Raw genomic sequence first — 20,814 nt, forward strand, 5'->3', positions numbered from 1 at the left:
TGTGCTATGACTTTTTGTAAGATTTGTCCATAAAATTGTACAATTTTCAGTGACAATAAAGCGTATTTCTATTCGATTCTATAATCCCTTGGATCCTACATAACGGAAAATTAGATCGAGACACTAGATCGAGAAATTGCCCACAGGATATAGGCTGGTTGGTTTAACTGAAAGCGAATGAGTACTTTGTGATCTAAAAATCGGGGAAAGGCCGAAGGAAAAGATATACAAGAGTGTGGTGAGACCGGCGTTGGTGTACGGCGGTAAAGTGTAAAGAAGATTCAGGAAAAGAAGGTGAAGGTAGCTGAAATGAAAATGTTACGGTGGATTTTAAGCAAGACTAGAAGGGACAGAATCAGAAACGACTTGATTAAGAAAAGAGCAGGGGTGAATACAGTCTCAAAAAAGATTCAAGAAATACAATTAATTGGATTACACAAATACAAAACTTAAAATAACATTAAAATGTGTTGAGAGTCTGAAAATGAATTGTCGTTTTGCGTTGGAAGTCTGTCTCTTACTAGTCATTTCCCTTCCTCGCCCCGGTGGCGCTTCTAACTGTCGCGAAGAATCCAGTGTCGGGTTCGCAGTTCCGCGGACTACCCACGTTTTAAAATAAAATAAAGGAATATAGTTAGGCCGGAGTCTTAACACACCTCCCCCTTTGGAAGGTCCACCTTTCAATCCGTTTTAACGCACATGAAACAAAATAATGAAAGTTCAGTTCATAAAACGAATAGAAAATGAAGTTATTTCATCTCAAGGGGTAAAACACAACGTTTGTTGACACCGAGTTTAAATTGTCCGTTACTTGTACGCACTGTTGCCACTCTAACTACATTGTCTCTACCACTTGAGAGGTGGAAGATCATCCTCCTTGATAATGACCATATCGCCGATTTGCAATTGTCTGCTGTTTGAAGTACACCATTTACTTCGTGTCTGAAGATGACTGAGATACTCTTTAGACCACTTATCCCAGAAGTGCTGAATGATTTGAGTGACGTGATGAAATCTGGAAATTCTAAATGCGTTGTGATGTCGTACGTCTTCTTGAGGTAAGCATTTTAATGAGTCCATTAATGAGGCCATCCAGGCGTTTAGTATCGATGCACATTAGACCGGGGAGGCCGACAGCTTTACGTGACCTTCTAAGCAGGTGTATCATTTTTAGAAATGAACATATTGCTACCGAGGATCGAACTTGTGCGGTCTGGCTTAGAACACCAGTATTATAGCGGCTGAGCCACGGCCGCCATAGTTTAAAGATAACATACATTTTAATGATATATCTGTCATTTGTTAATTCCCTTTTTAAAATTAAACACAATACATATTATACACTCGCGATCATAAAATCCGGGTCACCTTGAAAATTTCAAGTTTCTGGAATATTTTTGCCAATAATGTTTGTTTTGAAAGAAAAAAAAAAACGGTTTTTTATTGTTTTTATTGAAAAAAAAAACAGAAAACAAACCAAATTGTTGATAAAACAGGCATACGAAAAAAATGGAAAATACAGAACGTGGTAAAATGTCAGTGAAATTTCAATGACTAATATCGTGTATTGCCTAAACTTGAGCTCTTGCAGACGACGGGGCATACTCTCAATTTTTCTCCGGATTACATGTTGTGATATGTTATTCCACTCTCTCACTAACAGATCCTTAAGCTTCTGTCCGTTTTTAGGAGGAGATGTTAGGGGTTGAATATGTTTTTTCAAATCGTTCCAGATATGTTCGATGGGATTTAGGTCTGGAGACCTAGCTGGCCAGGGTAACCTCGTAATTCCAACCTCGTCCAAGTATTGCATACTGATCGTGGCAACGTGCGTTCGCGCGTGTTTCTGCATAAAAACGACGTTTTCTCCAAGCCTTGCCATGGTATGCATAACATGTTCTTCCAGAATCTCCGTAATGTCCCGTCGTGCAGTTAAGGACCCATTTTCGATGAAGGGTAATTCTGTGCGGAGGTCGAAAGATACACCTCCCCAAGCCATGACCGAGCCTCCACCAAATGACATTCTTGGAGCAATGCAAGCTTATGAAAATCATTCACCAGTTTTCCTCCAAACTCTTACACGTCCATCGGTTCCAGTTAGGCAGAAAGGGGATTCATCTGAGAATAACTCTTTGCTCCAATCGGTAATTCCCCAATACGCGTATTGTCGAGCAAAAGCTAGTCGTTCAACTCGATGCGCCAGGCGAAGTGGCGGTCCTGTAGCCATTACCCGAGAAGATACTCCAAAAGAACGAAATCTTCTCCTAACTATTGCAACGCTAATATTGCGATTTTGTACTTCCTGTAGACGATTTCGATGCATAATCGCAATTGAGGTCCGGTTTCGTAAAGTCTGAAACACAAGAAAAGGGTCATCTGGTACCGTGGTCAGTTCTGTCCCAAATTTTCATTGTGTGAAATGTACAGACCTGAATGTTTCCTTTATCTTTATATAATGATACCGTCATACTCTCTCTCTCCATACATCGGACATCCTTTCTTCCTCGTATATCCTACTCATCACTTTCCACAAAATATCAACCTCTTAGCAGCTTTCTAAAGCACTCTCTTTACACCATCTTTGCTTTATTTCAACATCGGTTCTTAACACTCTTCCATCCGCACTCTTAATCTGCCTCACGTGGGTCAAGCTCTTTGATGACTTTTCCCTGGCTTTAGCAATGCTATATAACCTTTTCATCCCCTCGGGTGTTTTCAACCTCCTTTGATTCTTCTAGTAATCTGTTTGCTTGGCGTTGCATGTCCTGTTTTGTATGCATATACTTTGTATGCTATGTGTCCGCCACCTTCTTTATTATTCACACATCTAAGAACGGTAGTTCTAAACACTAATAATATCCACCATAAAATTGGTAATAATATTTTATTATTAATTACCATTATGTACTAATATTTTACAAATAACACGAGTCTGCCATTTTTAGTGATTACGTTGTGGCTATATACAGCGCTGGAACTTCAAGAAAATAATGAACTACAAATATATCTTGCTCATTGCTTTGACAAGATCAGTTTTTTTTTTCATAGAAAATTTGAAAATTAATTATGCTAGTATGATAGTTTATATTTACTTTTTTACTAGCCATAAATAATGTAGTAAAATATACCATCGCTTATATTCATCAAATATTCTTTCTGTATTAATTTTTAATCTCCTAACTGACTAAACCATGTGACACTCAGAAAATAAAAAATAATGCTAAGAAATAAAGAGATTTTTTTATTTTCAAATGAAACTTTAGTTTCATCCCCACAAATTCCTAAATTAATCATTTGTATCTATATGTCGACAGAAAGTGTTGGTCTTTGAATTATTTTGTTCGTCAAAATTTTCGCCTAGAAATAATTTCATCCACAAAAGAGTAACAAAAGGAAAATTATGCACAACTTTAATATTTTTGTGCGGTCAAATTTTTTTCAATGAAAAATGGGCCAACTATTTGTGGTCTCGTGATACCATCAGCCTAAGCAACTAATTTCTGGAGAAATTGTTCATTATATTCCCTTTCAAAATATTGTAAATATAACGAAACATTAAGGTGGGTACACATATGCGAGCCAAACGGTATACGTACCGTACGCGTACAGATCCTTGAAAAATATTCTACATCGTACTGATCGCATACTTATCTCGATCCATGGAAAGCGACAAACCAACAACGAACACACATATGCGAAATGATATATTTTATTTATAATTTGGGTACTGATTTATGTTTCTGTTTTTGCTTGTTTAACAAAAATAAAAATATGTACAATAATCAGTTTACTGTTTTCTCACGTCTCTCTATGAAGGAACACGTCATTCACACAATGTCGATTTGATGAGACAATAAAAATGTTCGCTGCGTCTAGTAAGCGCCGTCCAAACTGAAAGACGAGCTTCCTTTGAAGTCGTGGAATAAACCGCAACAATTTGGTTCGAGACGAGTCACGATGAAACAGTACGCAAGCGGTTTTTTCTGCCGTACACATTAACGAATATAGCGTTCGCGTACCGTATGCATACCGTTTGGCTCGTATATGTGTACCGACCTTAAAAAGGTGGGTACACATATGCGAGCCGAACTGTTTGCGAACTGCTCGTGAGCTGTTCGCGAGGAGTTCGTTGAAAATATGTTTATGTTCAGGCTATCCAATACCCTAAGTATCTAATAACAAACCGAGAATTAATTTACTTCGCTATTCTAAACATTTCGGTATTTTGTTTAGATTATCTGTTATTAATTTCTCTCGTTACTTTTGAATAAGCCGCGCTCGTTCAGCAATTTTGTTTAACCGAATGATCTCATCGCACACTTAGCAGAAACAATTTATAGACACAATTTATAGTTCTGCGAACATTCTTTGTGTTCGTCCCAAAAACCGACAGGCTGTGGTTTCTGACGAGCAACGAACGAACAGCTCGCAAGCGGTTCGTCCCGTCGTACAAATTAACGAATATAGCGTGCACAAACGGTTCGCGAACAGTTCTGCTCGCATATGTGTACCCGCCTTAAGATTGCTTGCCGCACCAGTCTTTAGATTGGGATTAATACTTTATAAGCTGATCTGTATTACAATATCCTAGATTATTTGATTATGGTTTAAATAAATATATACACCAAATATGTTTGAAAATATTTATACTTAGTTTTTTTAGTTATTGTATATATTTTTTTATATTGTATATATTGTTTTTAGTTATATTATTATATATTTTACTCTACAAATATATGTTTATTAAATATTGTGATGTTTTAGTACATACATAGTTCTACAATCATCTGAACACCTGTAAAAGCCGCCTCAAAGTGTGTCTGCAGTAACCTTATGATTTTCAATAGGAAAGGCCTGAAAATAAATGAAAGAGACTAAAAAAATTATTAGAACGGAACTAACTTAAATAATAATACTTTTAATAATTTTTGTCTCGAAGTAAAGCAAGCGCGAAAAATTACATAAACAAATGAAAACCGAACTAAATTCCGAGTTCGTAAGAAGCGTAAGATTGCTATCTATATAAAAATCACTCATATTTTAATAGTAAAAATTTGTTTAAGACATTAAATACGTGCGCCACTTTCGGAACATACGGTCCGCACTTAGCTACTCATTTGGTGTTATAAAGTAGTAGAGTTAATCTATCTTTCATAGGTTTGTGACGTGGCATCGTCTTCTCCTCTGCCGTTATGTAAGTCTTATTCGGCATCTTTTTTCAGAAAAGCCCTGTCTCGTCACAGTTGAAGACTTGCTGGGGGATGTATTCTTTGGCTTCTATCAGTTCGGAAAACGTTTTGACTTAAACCTCAGCTGCTTTCACGTCCGAACTTGCTGCCTCACCATGCCTGACGACAGAATGAATGCCGATCCTTTTTCTAAAGTTGTTAAATTATTCTCGACTGGCTTTAAACGAGTTTTTCGATTCTTCATTTGTGCAAGTGTTTGGGATCTGCTTCAGCAAATTTTCGAAAATCGCTCGGGCTTTCTCACATATAATGCTTTGTGTTAAGGTTTCTCCTTGAAGCTGCTTCTCTGTCACTCACACCATTAGTAGTTTCTCCATCTTTTCCGAGAGAAGTCCGGAGCTTAAAAATTATTGTAACGCCCTTAACTGGCAATATACCATTTATCACCTCCTTCAGTTTAAGTACAGTACATATCATTGATGTCGTACGCCCGTACATCCTCGCCAATTCAGTTAGTCGTACACATTGCTCATGTTTTTCAATGATTTCACGTTTTAGTTCAATAGACACCATCTTATTCTTCGAACCCATGGTTGTAAAAATAAATGTAATATTGTAATGTACAAAAAACACAAATCGCGAACTCAACTTATCAACAATACTTCGAAAATGAGGGAAACAAGCAAAGCAGACAGACTGAGGTCTATGGTAAAAATTTACACAGCGTAAATTTACCGACATCGAGAGTGCAATATGGTTAGTATTAAAATCTGAATTTTTGTCGGATTTAACTTCCAATGACCATTTAATTTGTCGGTCCAAGTAATAGTCACGTACAGACCCGTAAAATGATCTTTATGGCGAGGCCGTAAAGATATATTACCAATAAAACTAGCTTTTATTTACAAAGCAAATTAGAAGTCGTCAAATAAGAGGTATGAATTTGAATAAAAACCGATTCCTCGTATCTAATCTTGCTCTCATCTCAAAGCAAAATATCGCTCGCTCCGCGGCTCGTATATTAGGACGCTCATATATCGAGTTACCACTGCATTAACTTTATCTTTAGGCTTATCTTCAAAAGGATTGCTCTTGATGTTTCTATAAGATCAGCAAAAGATTGAATTTGATCTCTCCGAAGTCTATTTCTAATTTTACTATTAAGTAATGCATATATCATTATACCATATCAATTTGATTAGTGATGTGTAGCTCAGGTGGTTTTGGCAATTTAGCAATAAGAGTACGATAAGAATTAACAAAAATATCTGTTGATTCTTTTTCACCTTGCTCACGGTAAAACAGTTCTTTAAAACTTATATATGGTGGCATGTTTAAACGATAAGCCTTTATGAATGATGCCTTTAAAACATCATCTCAACTGAGGATTATGGATTACCACCAAGTTGCAGCATGATGATCTAATAGCATCGGCAAACCTTTATTTTTATCTAAAATTTTAACATATTCTTTAAAAATCGTAATGCCACTTATAAATGCTTCCACATCTTTATTTTTATTGCCAGAAAATCTGGAAGAACAATTTGAAAAGTTTCCGCTTTTAGTAGGGCTTTAGGCCTGATTTTGGACAACAACTTGTGTCATGCTAGAAATAATTAAACTTTGAAATTGCTCAGTGGTCATCATTATAGGAGCACATGGAACAGCAGCTTCGTCTTGTTGCATGGTTGTAGATGATTTACTATGGTCATAATAGTTTGTTGATTCTGAGCCAAGTTCTGACATTTCTGTGAACTCAGAGGCACTTCTGAGATTATACTTACTCATTAGAGGATATCCAAATTACAGGATAGTCCAAACTAATATTTATACAGCACAATTAAACCAAAATGTTGGAATAGTAGCACAACAAAGCAGTTTAAAAGGATATTCAATTCAAATTTAGCTCGTTTGAAAATCATATCAAAGATCTAGCTAATGTATTTCAAAGGGTACAAGTATTTAAGACGCCCAATGGAATCGGTCCGTACCCTGGGAAGATATGAACAATTGCTGAAATGCCTATTCCACGCAATGTTAAACATAATTTATCATTTTTACAAACTTGTAGATGGTTTCGAATTTTGTGCCAAACTTCGCAACTATATACAAACTTCTTTCAGATTTAACGAAGAAGAATGTAGCATTTGTAAAACTCTTTTGTAATCAAAGCAGATGCAAGTTCATATACACTTGGTGCATGTCTCCTCCAGGAAGAGGAAGAAAATGAAAAGCCGATAGAGTACCTATGTAAGTCGCTTACTCACAACGGCTGAACGTAACTATAGTACGACAGAGCGAGAAGCTTTAGTTATCTAATATAGTATATACACTTAATAAATTCCGGCGCTACCTAGAAAGTTCGCCTATTATTTTTAAAACAGATCATCAACCACTAAAATGGTTAATGTCACTAAAAACTCCCACTGGTGCCTTGCTAGATGTTCATTGGAAGTGCAAAGTTACGACTTACGAATTAAATATGTTAATGGACGAATGAATCGTATCGCTGATATATTATATCAAGACCTATCTGTGGTCCAGACATGAAACATATTTGTGACCTCTGTACAATCGCAATGGATGTACGAACGATAAGCAATAAAAAACTTAGAGAGTAACCGTTCATTGATTCACAGCTTAAAATAATTATTGATAGCCTTGAATCTGAAGAACTTGAATAGACAAGCGAAAAGCTCAGGTTCGTTCGGAACAATATTCCCATGAGTTTTTTTTTTTGCATAATCACTTTTATGAGATACTCCAACCCAAAATAATGGGATAATAATAAGAGGTTGGCCAGGCAAAAAATGGTTCAAATTTTTATAATCAATTTTTTTGTCGGACAATTTTTTTTAAATTTTTTTGATCATTCTGAATAAAATAGATTTCTTGTAATTGTTCTGTAAACTTGATGATTTTCGAGTTATAAACAATTTAAATATGAAAAAAACGCAAAATTACGATTTTCAAGTCTCAAAAATACAAGTAAAATTTTTTTTTTTAATTTACCAAGGACCTAAATTCAAGTTAAAACCTTGTTCTATCATTTCCCGATAAGCATTTTGGGCTTATTTAATTTTAAAACATTGTTTTTAATTCAAAAAATTTATTTAAACACCCTTTATAAAAGGTGTCGCTGGCCTGAACCCTCGGGAATGAGGGAAGGTGGTCCAGTCGCACTACCCATAGCTGAAATGGACCGAAGCAGGTAAGGGTCACGGCCCGTGGACATATAGGCCATATATGCCCACAGGCTAGAGGGAAATACCTTTTGAAAGAAATGCAAATAAATGTTTACTAAAACTAAGAATCTGCAAATAAAGTGTTAATTAGTCTTAGAACTAAGAATCTGTAAGAGAAAGTTATTAGTTATCACACCTAAGACTAATTAATCCAAAAAAGTAAAAATGAAAAAAAGTGAAAATTTTCCTGAAAAAGAAAAGTCCCAAAATTCGGAAAAAGTTGAAATTTTTACTCGGTAGATTTCGTCCAAAATGTGATAGAAGTGTTCGTCGTGGTGACTTCGGGACGAATCAACAAACATATGTAACAAAAATATCAACACAAAGCAACTTATTGGAAATTTCCGACAATCGACTAACGAAAATTTCCTAAGTCGATGAGACCCTAAAATGTAGAAAAATATTCTGTTATTTTCGGTCTGAAAATATTTCAAAGTCCCTAAAGAGAAATAAAATATGAATAATATTTCTAAGTTCCGTTCAGGAACTTGGAGAATCTGAAAGAGAAATAATTTTACAAAATTATCCTAAGTAAAATTCGTCGAAAAATATGGGACGTAGGTGTCCCATCGGGGGTCTTCCGGTGAGGACACTCTGGCTCGTAGTCCCTTCTTTAGCTCCTGGACTCTCCGTTCGACGGGGTTGGCCCTCTGGTGGTAAATAGGGGGCTTTTTACCTTTGATGTTGTGCCGACGCAGGAATCTCTCCCAGGTGTCAGTTCGGAACTGGGCTCCGTTGTCGGTAATTACGATGGTTGTTCGTCCCCATCTGTTGCAGATTTCGTCCTGGAGGAAGGAGATGATGTCTTTGGACTTGGCTGAAGTTGTGCAGCGGTATTCGACCCAGTTGCTCAAACAGTCGGTGGCCAGGAGGATATAGCGGTTCTTTGTTCCTCTGGCTGGAGAATAAGCATCTAGTAAATCGAAAGAAACCCTCTCCTATGGATTGGTGGAGGCCCTGGGTACTATTGGAGCTCTGGGTTGTCGCTTGGAGGCCTTGCTGATGGCGCACTTCAGGCAGGCCTGGACGTATCGGACTACATCCTTGGAAAGGGTGGGCCATAGTGGCCAGTGGTATAGTTCTCGAATGGCTCGAGACGTCTCTTCCTGTCCCGGATGGTTAGCTTCCTCACTGTCGTGGTAAACTTGCAGAACCTCAGCTCAGAAGCAACCGGGGACTATCAGTCGACGTGAGCCATTCTGGACGAAGAAGGCGGCGTTGTCTTCTACCAGGAACTCCTCGACGAGGCCTCTCTCCATCTCATCGCGTGGACCTCTGGCTTGGATGTACTGCCAGCGACGGATGAATCTCTACATCCCGTAGTTTGTAAGGTGTGCCCTCTGGATTCGGGACTGCAGTGGCATCTCGGTGAGGTCGGAGAGGAGGAGTAATATGACAATTTTCCTTATTTTCAAGCACCTTAGGGAGATTTTTGCGGTGTAAAAGTATTTGAAGGCAATGTATTTAAAGAATTCTCATTTTCTTCATCACCATCAATTTGGTTTTGTGATAATAGTGGTGTACGAGGTGGAGAGCGCCAATTATTTTCTAAAACGGGACTAATCATCGGATCGTTTATCGGTATTTCTGTGGTTTCAGCTGGTTTAAACATCGTGTCTTCAAAAATTTCCGGATTGAGAGGTTGAATGCCAGTCTTTCTAAACCCATTCACAGCGGTTTGGATTCTAGCGGCTTTCATATATGCGCTTCTGAAAAGTTTTCCTATTCAACAAACTGGTGAAACAATATCTGTGTATCTGAAAGAACTACCAAAATTAGCAGAACCCTGTGGTTTCGGAACTAGCCTTGACTTAATCCTAGGCGGCCGACTGGTTGTGGTATTTCTGACGAATCGCTACAGCAAAAGCTGCTAGCCACAGATAAGTTAAAACTTAAAGACGCGCAAGACATGTGCTTTGCACACGCGGTAGCCTTGGAAAATTTGGCGGCGCTAAGAGAAAGTGAGTCGAGCGCAGATGTAAACGCGGTAAGGTTTCGAAAAAATCATATGGGCCAGTCAGCTAATCGCGAGGGAAAAAATATTTTCGGTGCGAAATGGACCATTCTCCTGAAACTTGTGAACACGATAAATCAACCTTTACATATTGCAGAAATATTGGACACATCAAAATAGCTTGTTTTGTTAAAAAGAAGAACCAAAATCAAAAACGCAAAGTACATCAGACTACCGTGGAATCTACGTCCAATACCGAGCCGGTTTCTGGAAACACTCAAAGTGTTTTTAATCAAAGTAGTGACTATAATTTTTCGTTAATGACGTGACGACTGATAGCATTACCGGTAAATATTTAGTAGACTTTAGGTTTTTTTAGTAAAAATCGACCTAAAATAAATCAATCTGGTTTATTTTGCGGGACTATCAAAACACAGTAATACCCATCCTGGGTGAGTGTCAAGTACAGGTCAGGAGAGATCAACGATCAGCGACACTTCCTCTTATAGTCACGGAAGGCAAGCAACCGCGCCGGTCCCTGGACAGAAACTGGTTTGATAGTTTAGGTTTAACCATAGCTGGGGTAAGTAAGATTTTATCCATAATTAATTATTCAGAAGAATACCCATATGTATTTAATACAGATTTGGGATCTTACCGTGGTCCCCAGTAAGTTTTTCGTTAGACAAAAATGTAAATCCAATTATGCGTAAAACGCGTATTTGCGCTAAAAGGCAAAATCGAGGTTGAACTGAACAGGCTTATTGCGCAGGGGATTGTAGAGCCGATTACACACCCAAAATGGTGCACCTCAATTGTGAATGTTTGCAATGATAACGGGGCGGTTAGTATCTGTAGTGATACAAATCCACATTGAATTCAGCGTTAAACTTGGAACCTTATTCAGTGCCATCGATACAGAGTATATTATCCACACTTGCGGGCGGTAAAGTTTTTACAAAACTGGACATGGTGCAAGCTTATATGAAGTTAGGAGTCAACTGCGAAGCTGCTAAATCACAAACAATAATTACGCATACAGGGGCTTTTAAATGCAATCGTTTACAGTTCGATATATTCGTGGCTCCACAAATTTTTCAAAAATTCATAGACACTAGAATAATGTGTATTCTAGGTGTACTACCTTATTACGATGAATTTTAATAGTCACTGGCTCAGAAATAGACTTAGATTCAAAAGTGCACGCGGTATTGTCGCGTTTTCAGGAAGACGGTCTGCATTTGCGCAAAGAAAAGACAACAATTGCAAATCCGTTACTTGCACTGCTCCGAATGAACCTTCCCTGGTAGTGGCGTTTCAAAGAACAAAAAGCTTTTGATTTATTAAAAGACATTTAACGAAAAAAACAGTGTTGGGACATTACAGTGAACAAAAAGATTTATTTTTGATGTTGGATGGCGGCCCTTACGGAGTAGGTTGTGTGCTTAGTCAACATGATGATGAGGGACAGGAATATCCATTGGTGTAGGTACCATAGCCATACTCTATCAGCTGCTTAACAAAATTTCGCCCAAATGGATAAAGAAGCACTGGCCATAATATCGGGCATTCAAAATTCCATGAATATGTATATGGCAGGAAAATAAGCATAATAACGGACCGTAAACCATTGCTGGGTATTTTTAATCCGAAAAATGGTGTTCTAGTCTTAGTAATTCAGTCTGATATAAATTTTTACCCCAACAATAACTATAGTGTAATAATTCAGTAGCTGTAAATAAAACTATATTTTACTCCAAAACTTTTATTACAAAATATTTTATTTTATCATAGTCGATCGAGAAAAATTGAAGATAGGGAATTAAAAACAATTTGATATTATAATTAAAGATCCAGCTTATTAGTTCCAGTGACAATTCTACATTAATGCGTTAATTAAATTACTATTTTTTTTTATTTGTTTTTAATTCATTACAACAAAACACGAAATTAGTGTTTTGGAGTTCCTCAAATCCTTAATATCCTCCTTAATATCCTCATTCCTTAATATAAACTTCAAAAGTTGCTACATATAAGGACATTATTGCAACAGTGAAAAGCACCAGGAACTGATAAAAAATGAATTAATAAACCGAAGGATATCAGTAACTACAGAGGAATCATGTTACTGAACACCACATACAAAATATTGTCTAGCATATTGGGAAATAGATAAATTACCGAAAATACACTAGGGCAAGATCCGCCAGGCTTCAGAAAAAGAAAATCAACCATAGATGCCAACACAGCTGATTGAAAAGTGATATGAAAGTTGATATAAATTTTCACTTACTATTTACAGACTTCTAGCAACCTTTCGACTCTCTAAATAGACTCGCGATTCTTAATAGAAATTCAAACCTGATTAGATTTATTTATCAAAATTTCCTTCACACTAAATTAATAATAATCAATAGTCCTTAATACAATTTAAAAAATGAGAATTTTAAATCTTTAGGCAAAACTTCAATATTTCCTGTTAATAATTTTTTCTTTTATAGACGAGAACAAAAAAAAAATCATAAATATTAAATTTTAATTAAAAAAATAATTATTGTCATTAAAATATAAATGAGCACGCCGCTGTTCTGGTAAACATACCTTCAACCTTGAGCGGAGATCTTTAGGACACCCTCAGAGTAGGGAATGGACCGTGGAAGTGATGACGTAGATTTTATTGACATATGTCAGTTTCACTTTCCAAACAAACCTTGTTTAGTGTGGATAATTTGTATTTTTCGTTATTTTTTCATTTTTTTTACAGAATCTTTCCGCTTTTTGCAATATCTAAGTATTCTAATAGTTACTACAACAATTTTACAAGGTTGTGTAAACAATTAAGCATGTTGTTTTATAAAAATAGAATAAAATGCATGTATCAATAAAGTAAGGTTAGAATGTCTTTAATTTAAACTTTTAAACTATATTTCATAGAAATAGAACACTGAATTATGATGGTATTATCTTAAAAACACTATACTTAAAAGAAAAAGCAGCAGAGGAAGCAAAATGTTAACTTTATAGAAATTAAAAAGTCTTGAGATTGGACCATCGAGTTAGAATCTATGGAGAAGCTATGAGCATATTAACGTGTGTATTAAAAACGGCGTAGGTAGGCGTGGCTAACTGTGAAACCAATATGGCGGTGGGATCATGGCCGGACTCAATAATATTAAAACTACTATAAAAATATGAGTAGTTATTCAGGAGATTTAATCATAATCTACAAAGTGCAATACATTTTTAATAAACTATGATTTATTTATCCCGCGGTAAACACAAAAAACACGATATATTATACATAAAGATAAATTAATACAGTCAAATACTCTTAATTTATTCTCTGAAGTACGGGCCATTCCTTTGTTTACATATTTGTATACTAACCTGTAGAACGTTATTCCTGAAGATTTTTTATTAATATTGCTTCTGCCACTGCAACTACGTTGAGAACAAGAAACCATTATTATACACTATCACAATATATTATTACAGTTTCTATAAAAGTATTATAAAACTAAAAATATTCGAAAAATAACAAAAGTAAATAAACATATACGATCTGTCAAAAGTGGCAAAACAATATGGCCGAAGTGAGGTCGTTTTTAGTCACGTGATGCCCTCTCCATAGATTCTAACTCGATGGATTGGACATTTCAACTTTTGTTTGGAAAGTAATTGACAGTTGTGACGTCACACTTCCACGGTCCATTCTATTCGTCAACATTCTACTTGACGAGTAGAATTCCCTAGTCTAAAGACAGTTTTACATTATGCTATTTTCATGCTAGGCAAGAGCCATGCAAGACAGATCATGGAACTGCGCATGCCCACGGGCTATTTCCATGCAATTCCTGTGCTAGACGAAAAATTAGAACATGTTCTATTTTTCATGCTATTTTCTTGCAATTTATCGTTAAAATTCATGTTGCCAACATAACAATTTGTAATAGATTACAGAATAAAACATAACCTTATCTCTATCTTTAGCGTATATCATAAATTGCCCTACACACAATGGGAATAAATTGAGATATAGCTAATTCTGATACTCTAAAATTGTACATTAGAGATCGAAACGTTTCACCAGTTGCCAGATACCTTAAAGTTATAATTAATTTTGTCCTTGATGGAATGCACTGGCGAAAATTGGTATCTCTTTTCTGAATTAAGGGATTAATTTTTTCCAGGAGCTTAAGGATAGTGGACTCGTTCATTCGAAGAAAGTTTTTAAAACTTTGAAGGTCTCTAGCATCCAAGAACTCTTGGGGCAACTTCAAATTTCCCAGTCCTGCATTCAACCAAGGTTTGACCCAGCATTTTCTAGGTTTTCTTTTTTTATTATTTTTCATGATTGTTGCTACAACAGCAATATTCAACAATAACAATGTTTTCTTTTCTTTGGTTGACATCCTTCACCCTTTTAATAACCATAAATAGTGTATATTTATTTATTATATTATTTATTTTAAAATTAATTATATTTATTTAAAATAAAATAACCTCAAATTGATAAATATTTTCTCTGTTGGCAACAATGAAAGTGGGATCTAAAATTGCACAGAAATATCTCTGATGTAAAAAGGTCAAGCTAGGCAAGAGATGTGCCATGCAAGACGGACTTGCATAGCATGAGACTTGCATAGCCTAGATGTAAAGCTGCCTTAAGAGGACACCCGATTATATAGCGAGAATACGGGCAAACGGGACGGGACTGCTTAGTCTATATATTATACGTCATTGAGTTACAGCCTATGAACGGCTCTTGCATAAAGACAGTTTTACATTATGCTATTTTCATGCTAGGCAAGAGCCATGCAAGACAGATCATGGAACTGCGCATGCCCACGGGCTATTTCCATGCAATTCCTGTGCTAGACGAAAAATCCGTATACAAATATCTTAGTCGAATAGCTTTGGCAGCTAAGGCCAGATATATGAATAAAAGAAGAAGACACTGACATATTATTGACAGATGTCAATATATGTGTTCTTTGATTCTGTCTCCGCGATATAAATTGAAATTTAATAATAAGCCAACGGTTTTTAGGTTTTTACAAACTTACATGTGTTAAGTTTTTGTGGATGTTATAGTAAAAAATTATAAATTACAAACTGACATGGCATACCAAAATTTAACATCAAGTGATAATGAAGAGGACATTATTTCTGACAGTGACGAATATTCTAGAAGCACTTTTTTAAAGAGCATTATTTCTGATTCTGAAGATGAAGGTATAGCAAAGTCTGCTCATTCAGGTACTTCTGCTGAAAAAGAAAGTACTTCAAATTCTACTGAGAGTGTGACTATTACTTGCAGGGGTAGAAGCTTAACAGAAAAATATAGTAATAAAAAAGAAAACAAAAACAACTACAGTAAAACTAAAAGGTAAATATTGAATGAGATATTGGTGAATATTCATTTACATATACATACATATCCATTTACATATACATTTATCCACCATTCAAATATCCTGTTTGCAAGTTCCTGAATTTTGAGAATCTTTAATTTTAAAAACCTTTACTTTTACTATGGTTCAATGATGTATTCTTAAATATCAACATTTGTTTTTGTATCTTTATTAAATATATTTTCTCATCACAGTAAGATTTCTAAGTTATTATACTTAGTAAATTTGTGAAATATCAATACTAAGAGTTCTTAATTGAATATTTTTTCTGTCCACAACAGAAACTTTAAAATTCATCAAAAATTTAATCCTAAAAAATACACATCTCAGAATACTGAAATTACTTAAATGTCTCTTTATTTGTAATCAAATAATTATTCTTTTCTAGGCTACAAAATTCTTCTATAACACTAAATCAATCACAAGTGACTATGGATGATTCAGAAGAAGAATATGATTTACCTAAAATTAAAATTAGAACAGATATTTTTCCTTCACTTGGTCAAAGAAAACTAAACGAGTCTTTGACAGAAAAAGAGTCAAAAAATAATAACAAAAATAAAAATATGAAAAAATGTATTATATCAAGTTCAGATTCAGATGAAGATGTGCACAGAGTTCCATTAACTAAAAGAAAATACATTATGAGTTCTGATTCTGAAGTAGATACACCTGAAAAAGGTGCAGGTAATATGTCTTCTAGATCAGAAAAATCTGACATCCTTGAAAATGTTTCAGAAAAAAGTTATTCATTAAAAATGAATGTAATCAGTTCTGATTCTGAAAACGAAATATTTAGAGAGATTGAGAAGAATATGTCCTTACACAGAATAGTTCCCAAAAATCAAATAGCACATAGTTCTGATTCTGAAATAGACACTTGCGAAAAAGATTTAGTAAATACATCTTCTAGATCTGAAAAAAACAGAACACCTAAGAACGTTTTGGACAAAAATTCATCCAAAAATAATTTTACTTCACCATATTTAGATGCAGTTCATAATGAAGAAACTATTAAAACATCTGTCCTGTTAGAAAGATTGTCTGTATCTCAAAAGACAACCATGAGTCCTGTAAAATTGGACAAAACTAGAATATCACATGATTTTAAGGGCAGACAATTACTTTGTAGCACTTTTATTGATGCACCAACATTCTGCAATACTCCCATTAATAAGGAGACAGGCAAAAGGTTACTAAACAGATCAATTGATACTCCAAGGATTTTAAAACAAGATAAGAAAGAAACTGTTGAGCCTAGGTAATTTTTATTTTTAGCATTAAAATTTTAACTTTTCTATAATTATAAGGATTGTCTTCTAAATTATTAGTAAACATACAAGCAAATAAATGCAGTTTACTATTTTTATTGGGAATAAGCCAAAATTTTACTTTAAAATAAGTATCTGATGTTTCGATTTCTACTTCAGAAATCATTCTCAAAATACAAAACAGTTTATTTGACATTTCAATTTCTACTTCAGAAATCTTTCTCAATATACAAAATCTTTATTTGACATTTGGATTCCCACTTCTGAACTCTTTCTCAAAATACAAAACAAATAAAATATCGAATAAACTTATTTTTAAAGTTAAATTGTGGCTAAAATTTTAAAGTTAAATTGTGGCTTATTCCTAATAAAAATAGTAAATTGTATTAGGAGGAAACAAGAAAATAGCAGCAGAACAATTAAATCAAAGAAAGTTTATACAAAATTGTTCATACTAAGAATTTATAAGAAAATCTTCATATTTTCATAAAACCAAGATCATTTGGCCAAAACCAAAAACCAGCTAATTTTTGGTATGCTAGTTTTGATTTTTGGTATACCTGGTTTGGTACAATCATGGTGGTAGTATAGTTATTGCAAAAAAATGTAATTAGTGGAGGATATGTAATGACTTACAAATAGGGGATGTTAGTAGTTTTGTCGCCAGCTATTGTATCTTTTTATAAAATAGTTAGATGATTTTTATATGATTATAGGACAGCTGTTACCAGTATTGACATGTTCATATGACATAACAAAACATATAAACATTCCAGAGTGATCCTATAATAAAGGATAATATTCTAGTCTCTCACATTATTTTGAACATAAAAAAACAAAAGAATTAAATAATGTAATTCTGAAATCTTGAATTGGGACATTGAATTCTTTCAGATCTTCTTAATTGAAAACATTTAGCTATAGATGGCTGCTGTGGTAAATTTTTAAGAGCAATACATTCTTCAGCAGCAGGTTCATTAATGGGTACCAGTTGATTATCATGTTCTATCTAGGTACATTTTCATTGACAGGGTTTGAACAAACCCAAAGACAAACTTTTGAAAAATATCATGGATTTTTGAATTTTTTTTAAATTGATCACTTTCAAAAATTGTAGTGTTAAATGATAGCCTTACTTGAGGATATCCATGAACAGAACATATCTCTAACAGAAGAACTTTGATTTCAGCCCATCATGATTTATATTGATTTGATATTGATTTATTATTGATTTGATATTTATTTGATATTGGTTTGATATTTATCTAATGTTGATTTGATATTGATTTATTATTGATTTGATATTGATTTGATATTGGTTTGATATTTATCTAATATTGATTTGATATTGATTTCATATTGATTTGATATTCATTTGGTATTGATTGATATTGATGTGGTATTGATTTTATATTGAATTGATTTGATATTGATTTGATATTCATTTGGTATTGATTTGATATTCATTTGATATTCATTTCGTATTGATTTGATATTCATTTGATATTCATTTGGTATTGATTTGATATTGATTTGATGTTGATTTGATATTGATTTGATATTAATTGTTATTGATTTGATGTGAGTTTGATATTGAGTTCAACCCCTATCACTATCGTTCACTTTAGATATAATTCCTTGAGCATCTAAGCTGTTAAGTTTCTTTTCACCTCTCTCTAAAGTATTGGCTTGGCATTTTTACATAGTTGCAAATTTACTTTAAAATTTGATATTAGTCCAATTGTTTATTCAAATATGTCTGAATATATTTGAACATATTCTTCTTGATTAGCCAGTATATTGTTAAGTTGTCGAGTCCTATTGAATTATCGATATCTTAAAGGTAATGTTTAAATGTCTTATCCATACACGCCCTAATAAGGAGTCTAATTCATTGAGAACTACAATTTCTATGGTAAAATTTAATTTTCATATTGTATTGATGTTCTTGCTGAGGATAAAATACTTTTTTTTATATGATTTAAACGTAATATCTGAATTTTGAAGTGGTAAATGAAGATTTAGTTCTTTAAATTTTGATTCTGAGATGAGTTTAAATCCTGCTGCAGAATCGACTTCAAATGTTGCCGGTTTATTTTCAATAAGCATTGTGACATAAAATTTTTTAGCATATCTTTAATATTGATTTTCATAAATTACTAGTCTACAATTTTATTAATGCCAAAAAAATCGGTTGCCTGTAAAGTCGGTTTTACGGGCGAAGATTTTACGTGACAACGTCTTTTTCTCGGTAGAATATTTATTGATATGAATATTATTAAATTGCACAATAGGAACAAGGAATTGAATGAAAATAAGAATTGCATTACCAATTTATTAGGTATTTTATATATTATTTATATTTTATATATTATATTTTTATATATTATTTTATATATTATTTATTTTATATTATATTATTGATCTTATTATTTTCTACAAAATTTATTTGAAAATTTTTTCGATATATCAATTAGTTGCGGAGATATCGATCATTGAAGTTATTGTTTGCTACCAGTATTTTATATATTTATTTTTTTCAGTTATAAAAAATTACTATTTCCAATTGTGTCTACCAAGTATGGTCACATGTATTTGCCGACATATTAAATAATAATAAGTACAGATAATGTTATGTGACGTTCACTTCTGATTATATATATTTTAATATTTTTAATTTTAAAGAATCAATTTGAAAATCAAAACACTTATTCAGATCGAAGGTTCAAATTTTTGCTAAATAAATTTGAAATTAATTAAAATTTGTAAATGTAAATGGTAAAGTTGAAAATTAAAACATTTACTAAAATTGGAATTTGAAATTCTTGCTAAACACAGTTAAATTCTAACTCCGCGCGTGGTGATTGGTCGGTTTAGTTCGTTTGTTTGGTCGCCCTGTTTTGACAGGTTAGAAGTTATAATTTGTTATTTTAAATGTTTGACTAGCAATACGCGCTGTTTCTTCTCAATCGACTGAATTACGATTGATTGCAGAGTAATTTAAACTAATAATTTACTTAACACTATCAACATTTGTCAATAGTATGACATAACCTATAAACTCAGTTTCTCAACTTTTGTGTCAATCTAACAATTAATCAATCAATCATAGTTTACGATAATGAAATATTAGTGTACAATTATTTACCTTTATTGTTGTAGTTGTTGTAAATGACGAATCTAAGCACTCCACATTTTCACTACAGACACAGCTGACGATACTTTCAACGATTTTCAACTTTAGCGATTCAACGCGCCTAATTCTCTAGTGCCGCGCGCAGCGGACCGATCATGTTTGAGTGGGAGAGAGACGCAAGGCATTCGCCGGTCCGGCGGGCCTCTCTCTCGTTCGGCGACTCACTGTAACAGACGTGAGCGGGCGTTACACTTTTTCTTAAATGACTCCGAGCCACAACCTAATTTAAGACGTTGTCACGTCAAAATAACCTCCGGTTCTGTTTCGCTGGTTGATACTCATTGAGGTGATGGGTTGAGTTACATTTATTTTTGTTTGGTAAAAGTGTTGAAGTGCAAACTGAAATAACCTAACCATATTTTTTACACCCTGTGCACTAAAGTCTTTAGAATCATTTTTTTTTAATCTCTTATTGCTTCACAAACATAGAAGCGCAGTGGCCTTAAGGCTCATTTTTTTTCATATATTCAATCAGTTAATGATTAGTACATTTGCACAGGCCTACCGTTTAGGCAATCAGAACTGGAATTTTAAAGCCCTTTACC

General features: G+C 34.1%; 1 protein-coding gene across 1 annotated transcript in view; it reads left to right on the top strand.

Annotated features, from left to right (window-relative positions):
* Nucleotides 1–15,365: 15,365 nt before the first annotated feature.
* The window catches only part of lds (transcription termination factor lodestar), a 40,921-nt gene continuing 35,472 nt past the window's right edge, over nt 15,366–20,814 (top strand). The window contains exons 1-2 of the mRNA XM_072534948.1: nt 15,366–15,777; nt 16,191–17,063. Of these exons, the coding sequence (XP_072391049.1) occupies nt 15,509–15,777; nt 16,191–17,063 (1,142 nt within the window). The 5' untranslated portion in view covers nt 15,366–15,508. The remainder of the gene's footprint in view (nt 15,778–16,190; nt 17,064–20,814) is intronic.

The sequence above is a fragment of the Diabrotica undecimpunctata genome, chromosome 6 (genome assembly GCF_040954645.1).
Source record: "Diabrotica undecimpunctata isolate CICGRU chromosome 6, icDiaUnde3, whole genome shotgun sequence".
NCBI lineage: Eukaryota > Metazoa > Arthropoda > Insecta > Coleoptera > Chrysomelidae > Diabrotica > Diabrotica undecimpunctata.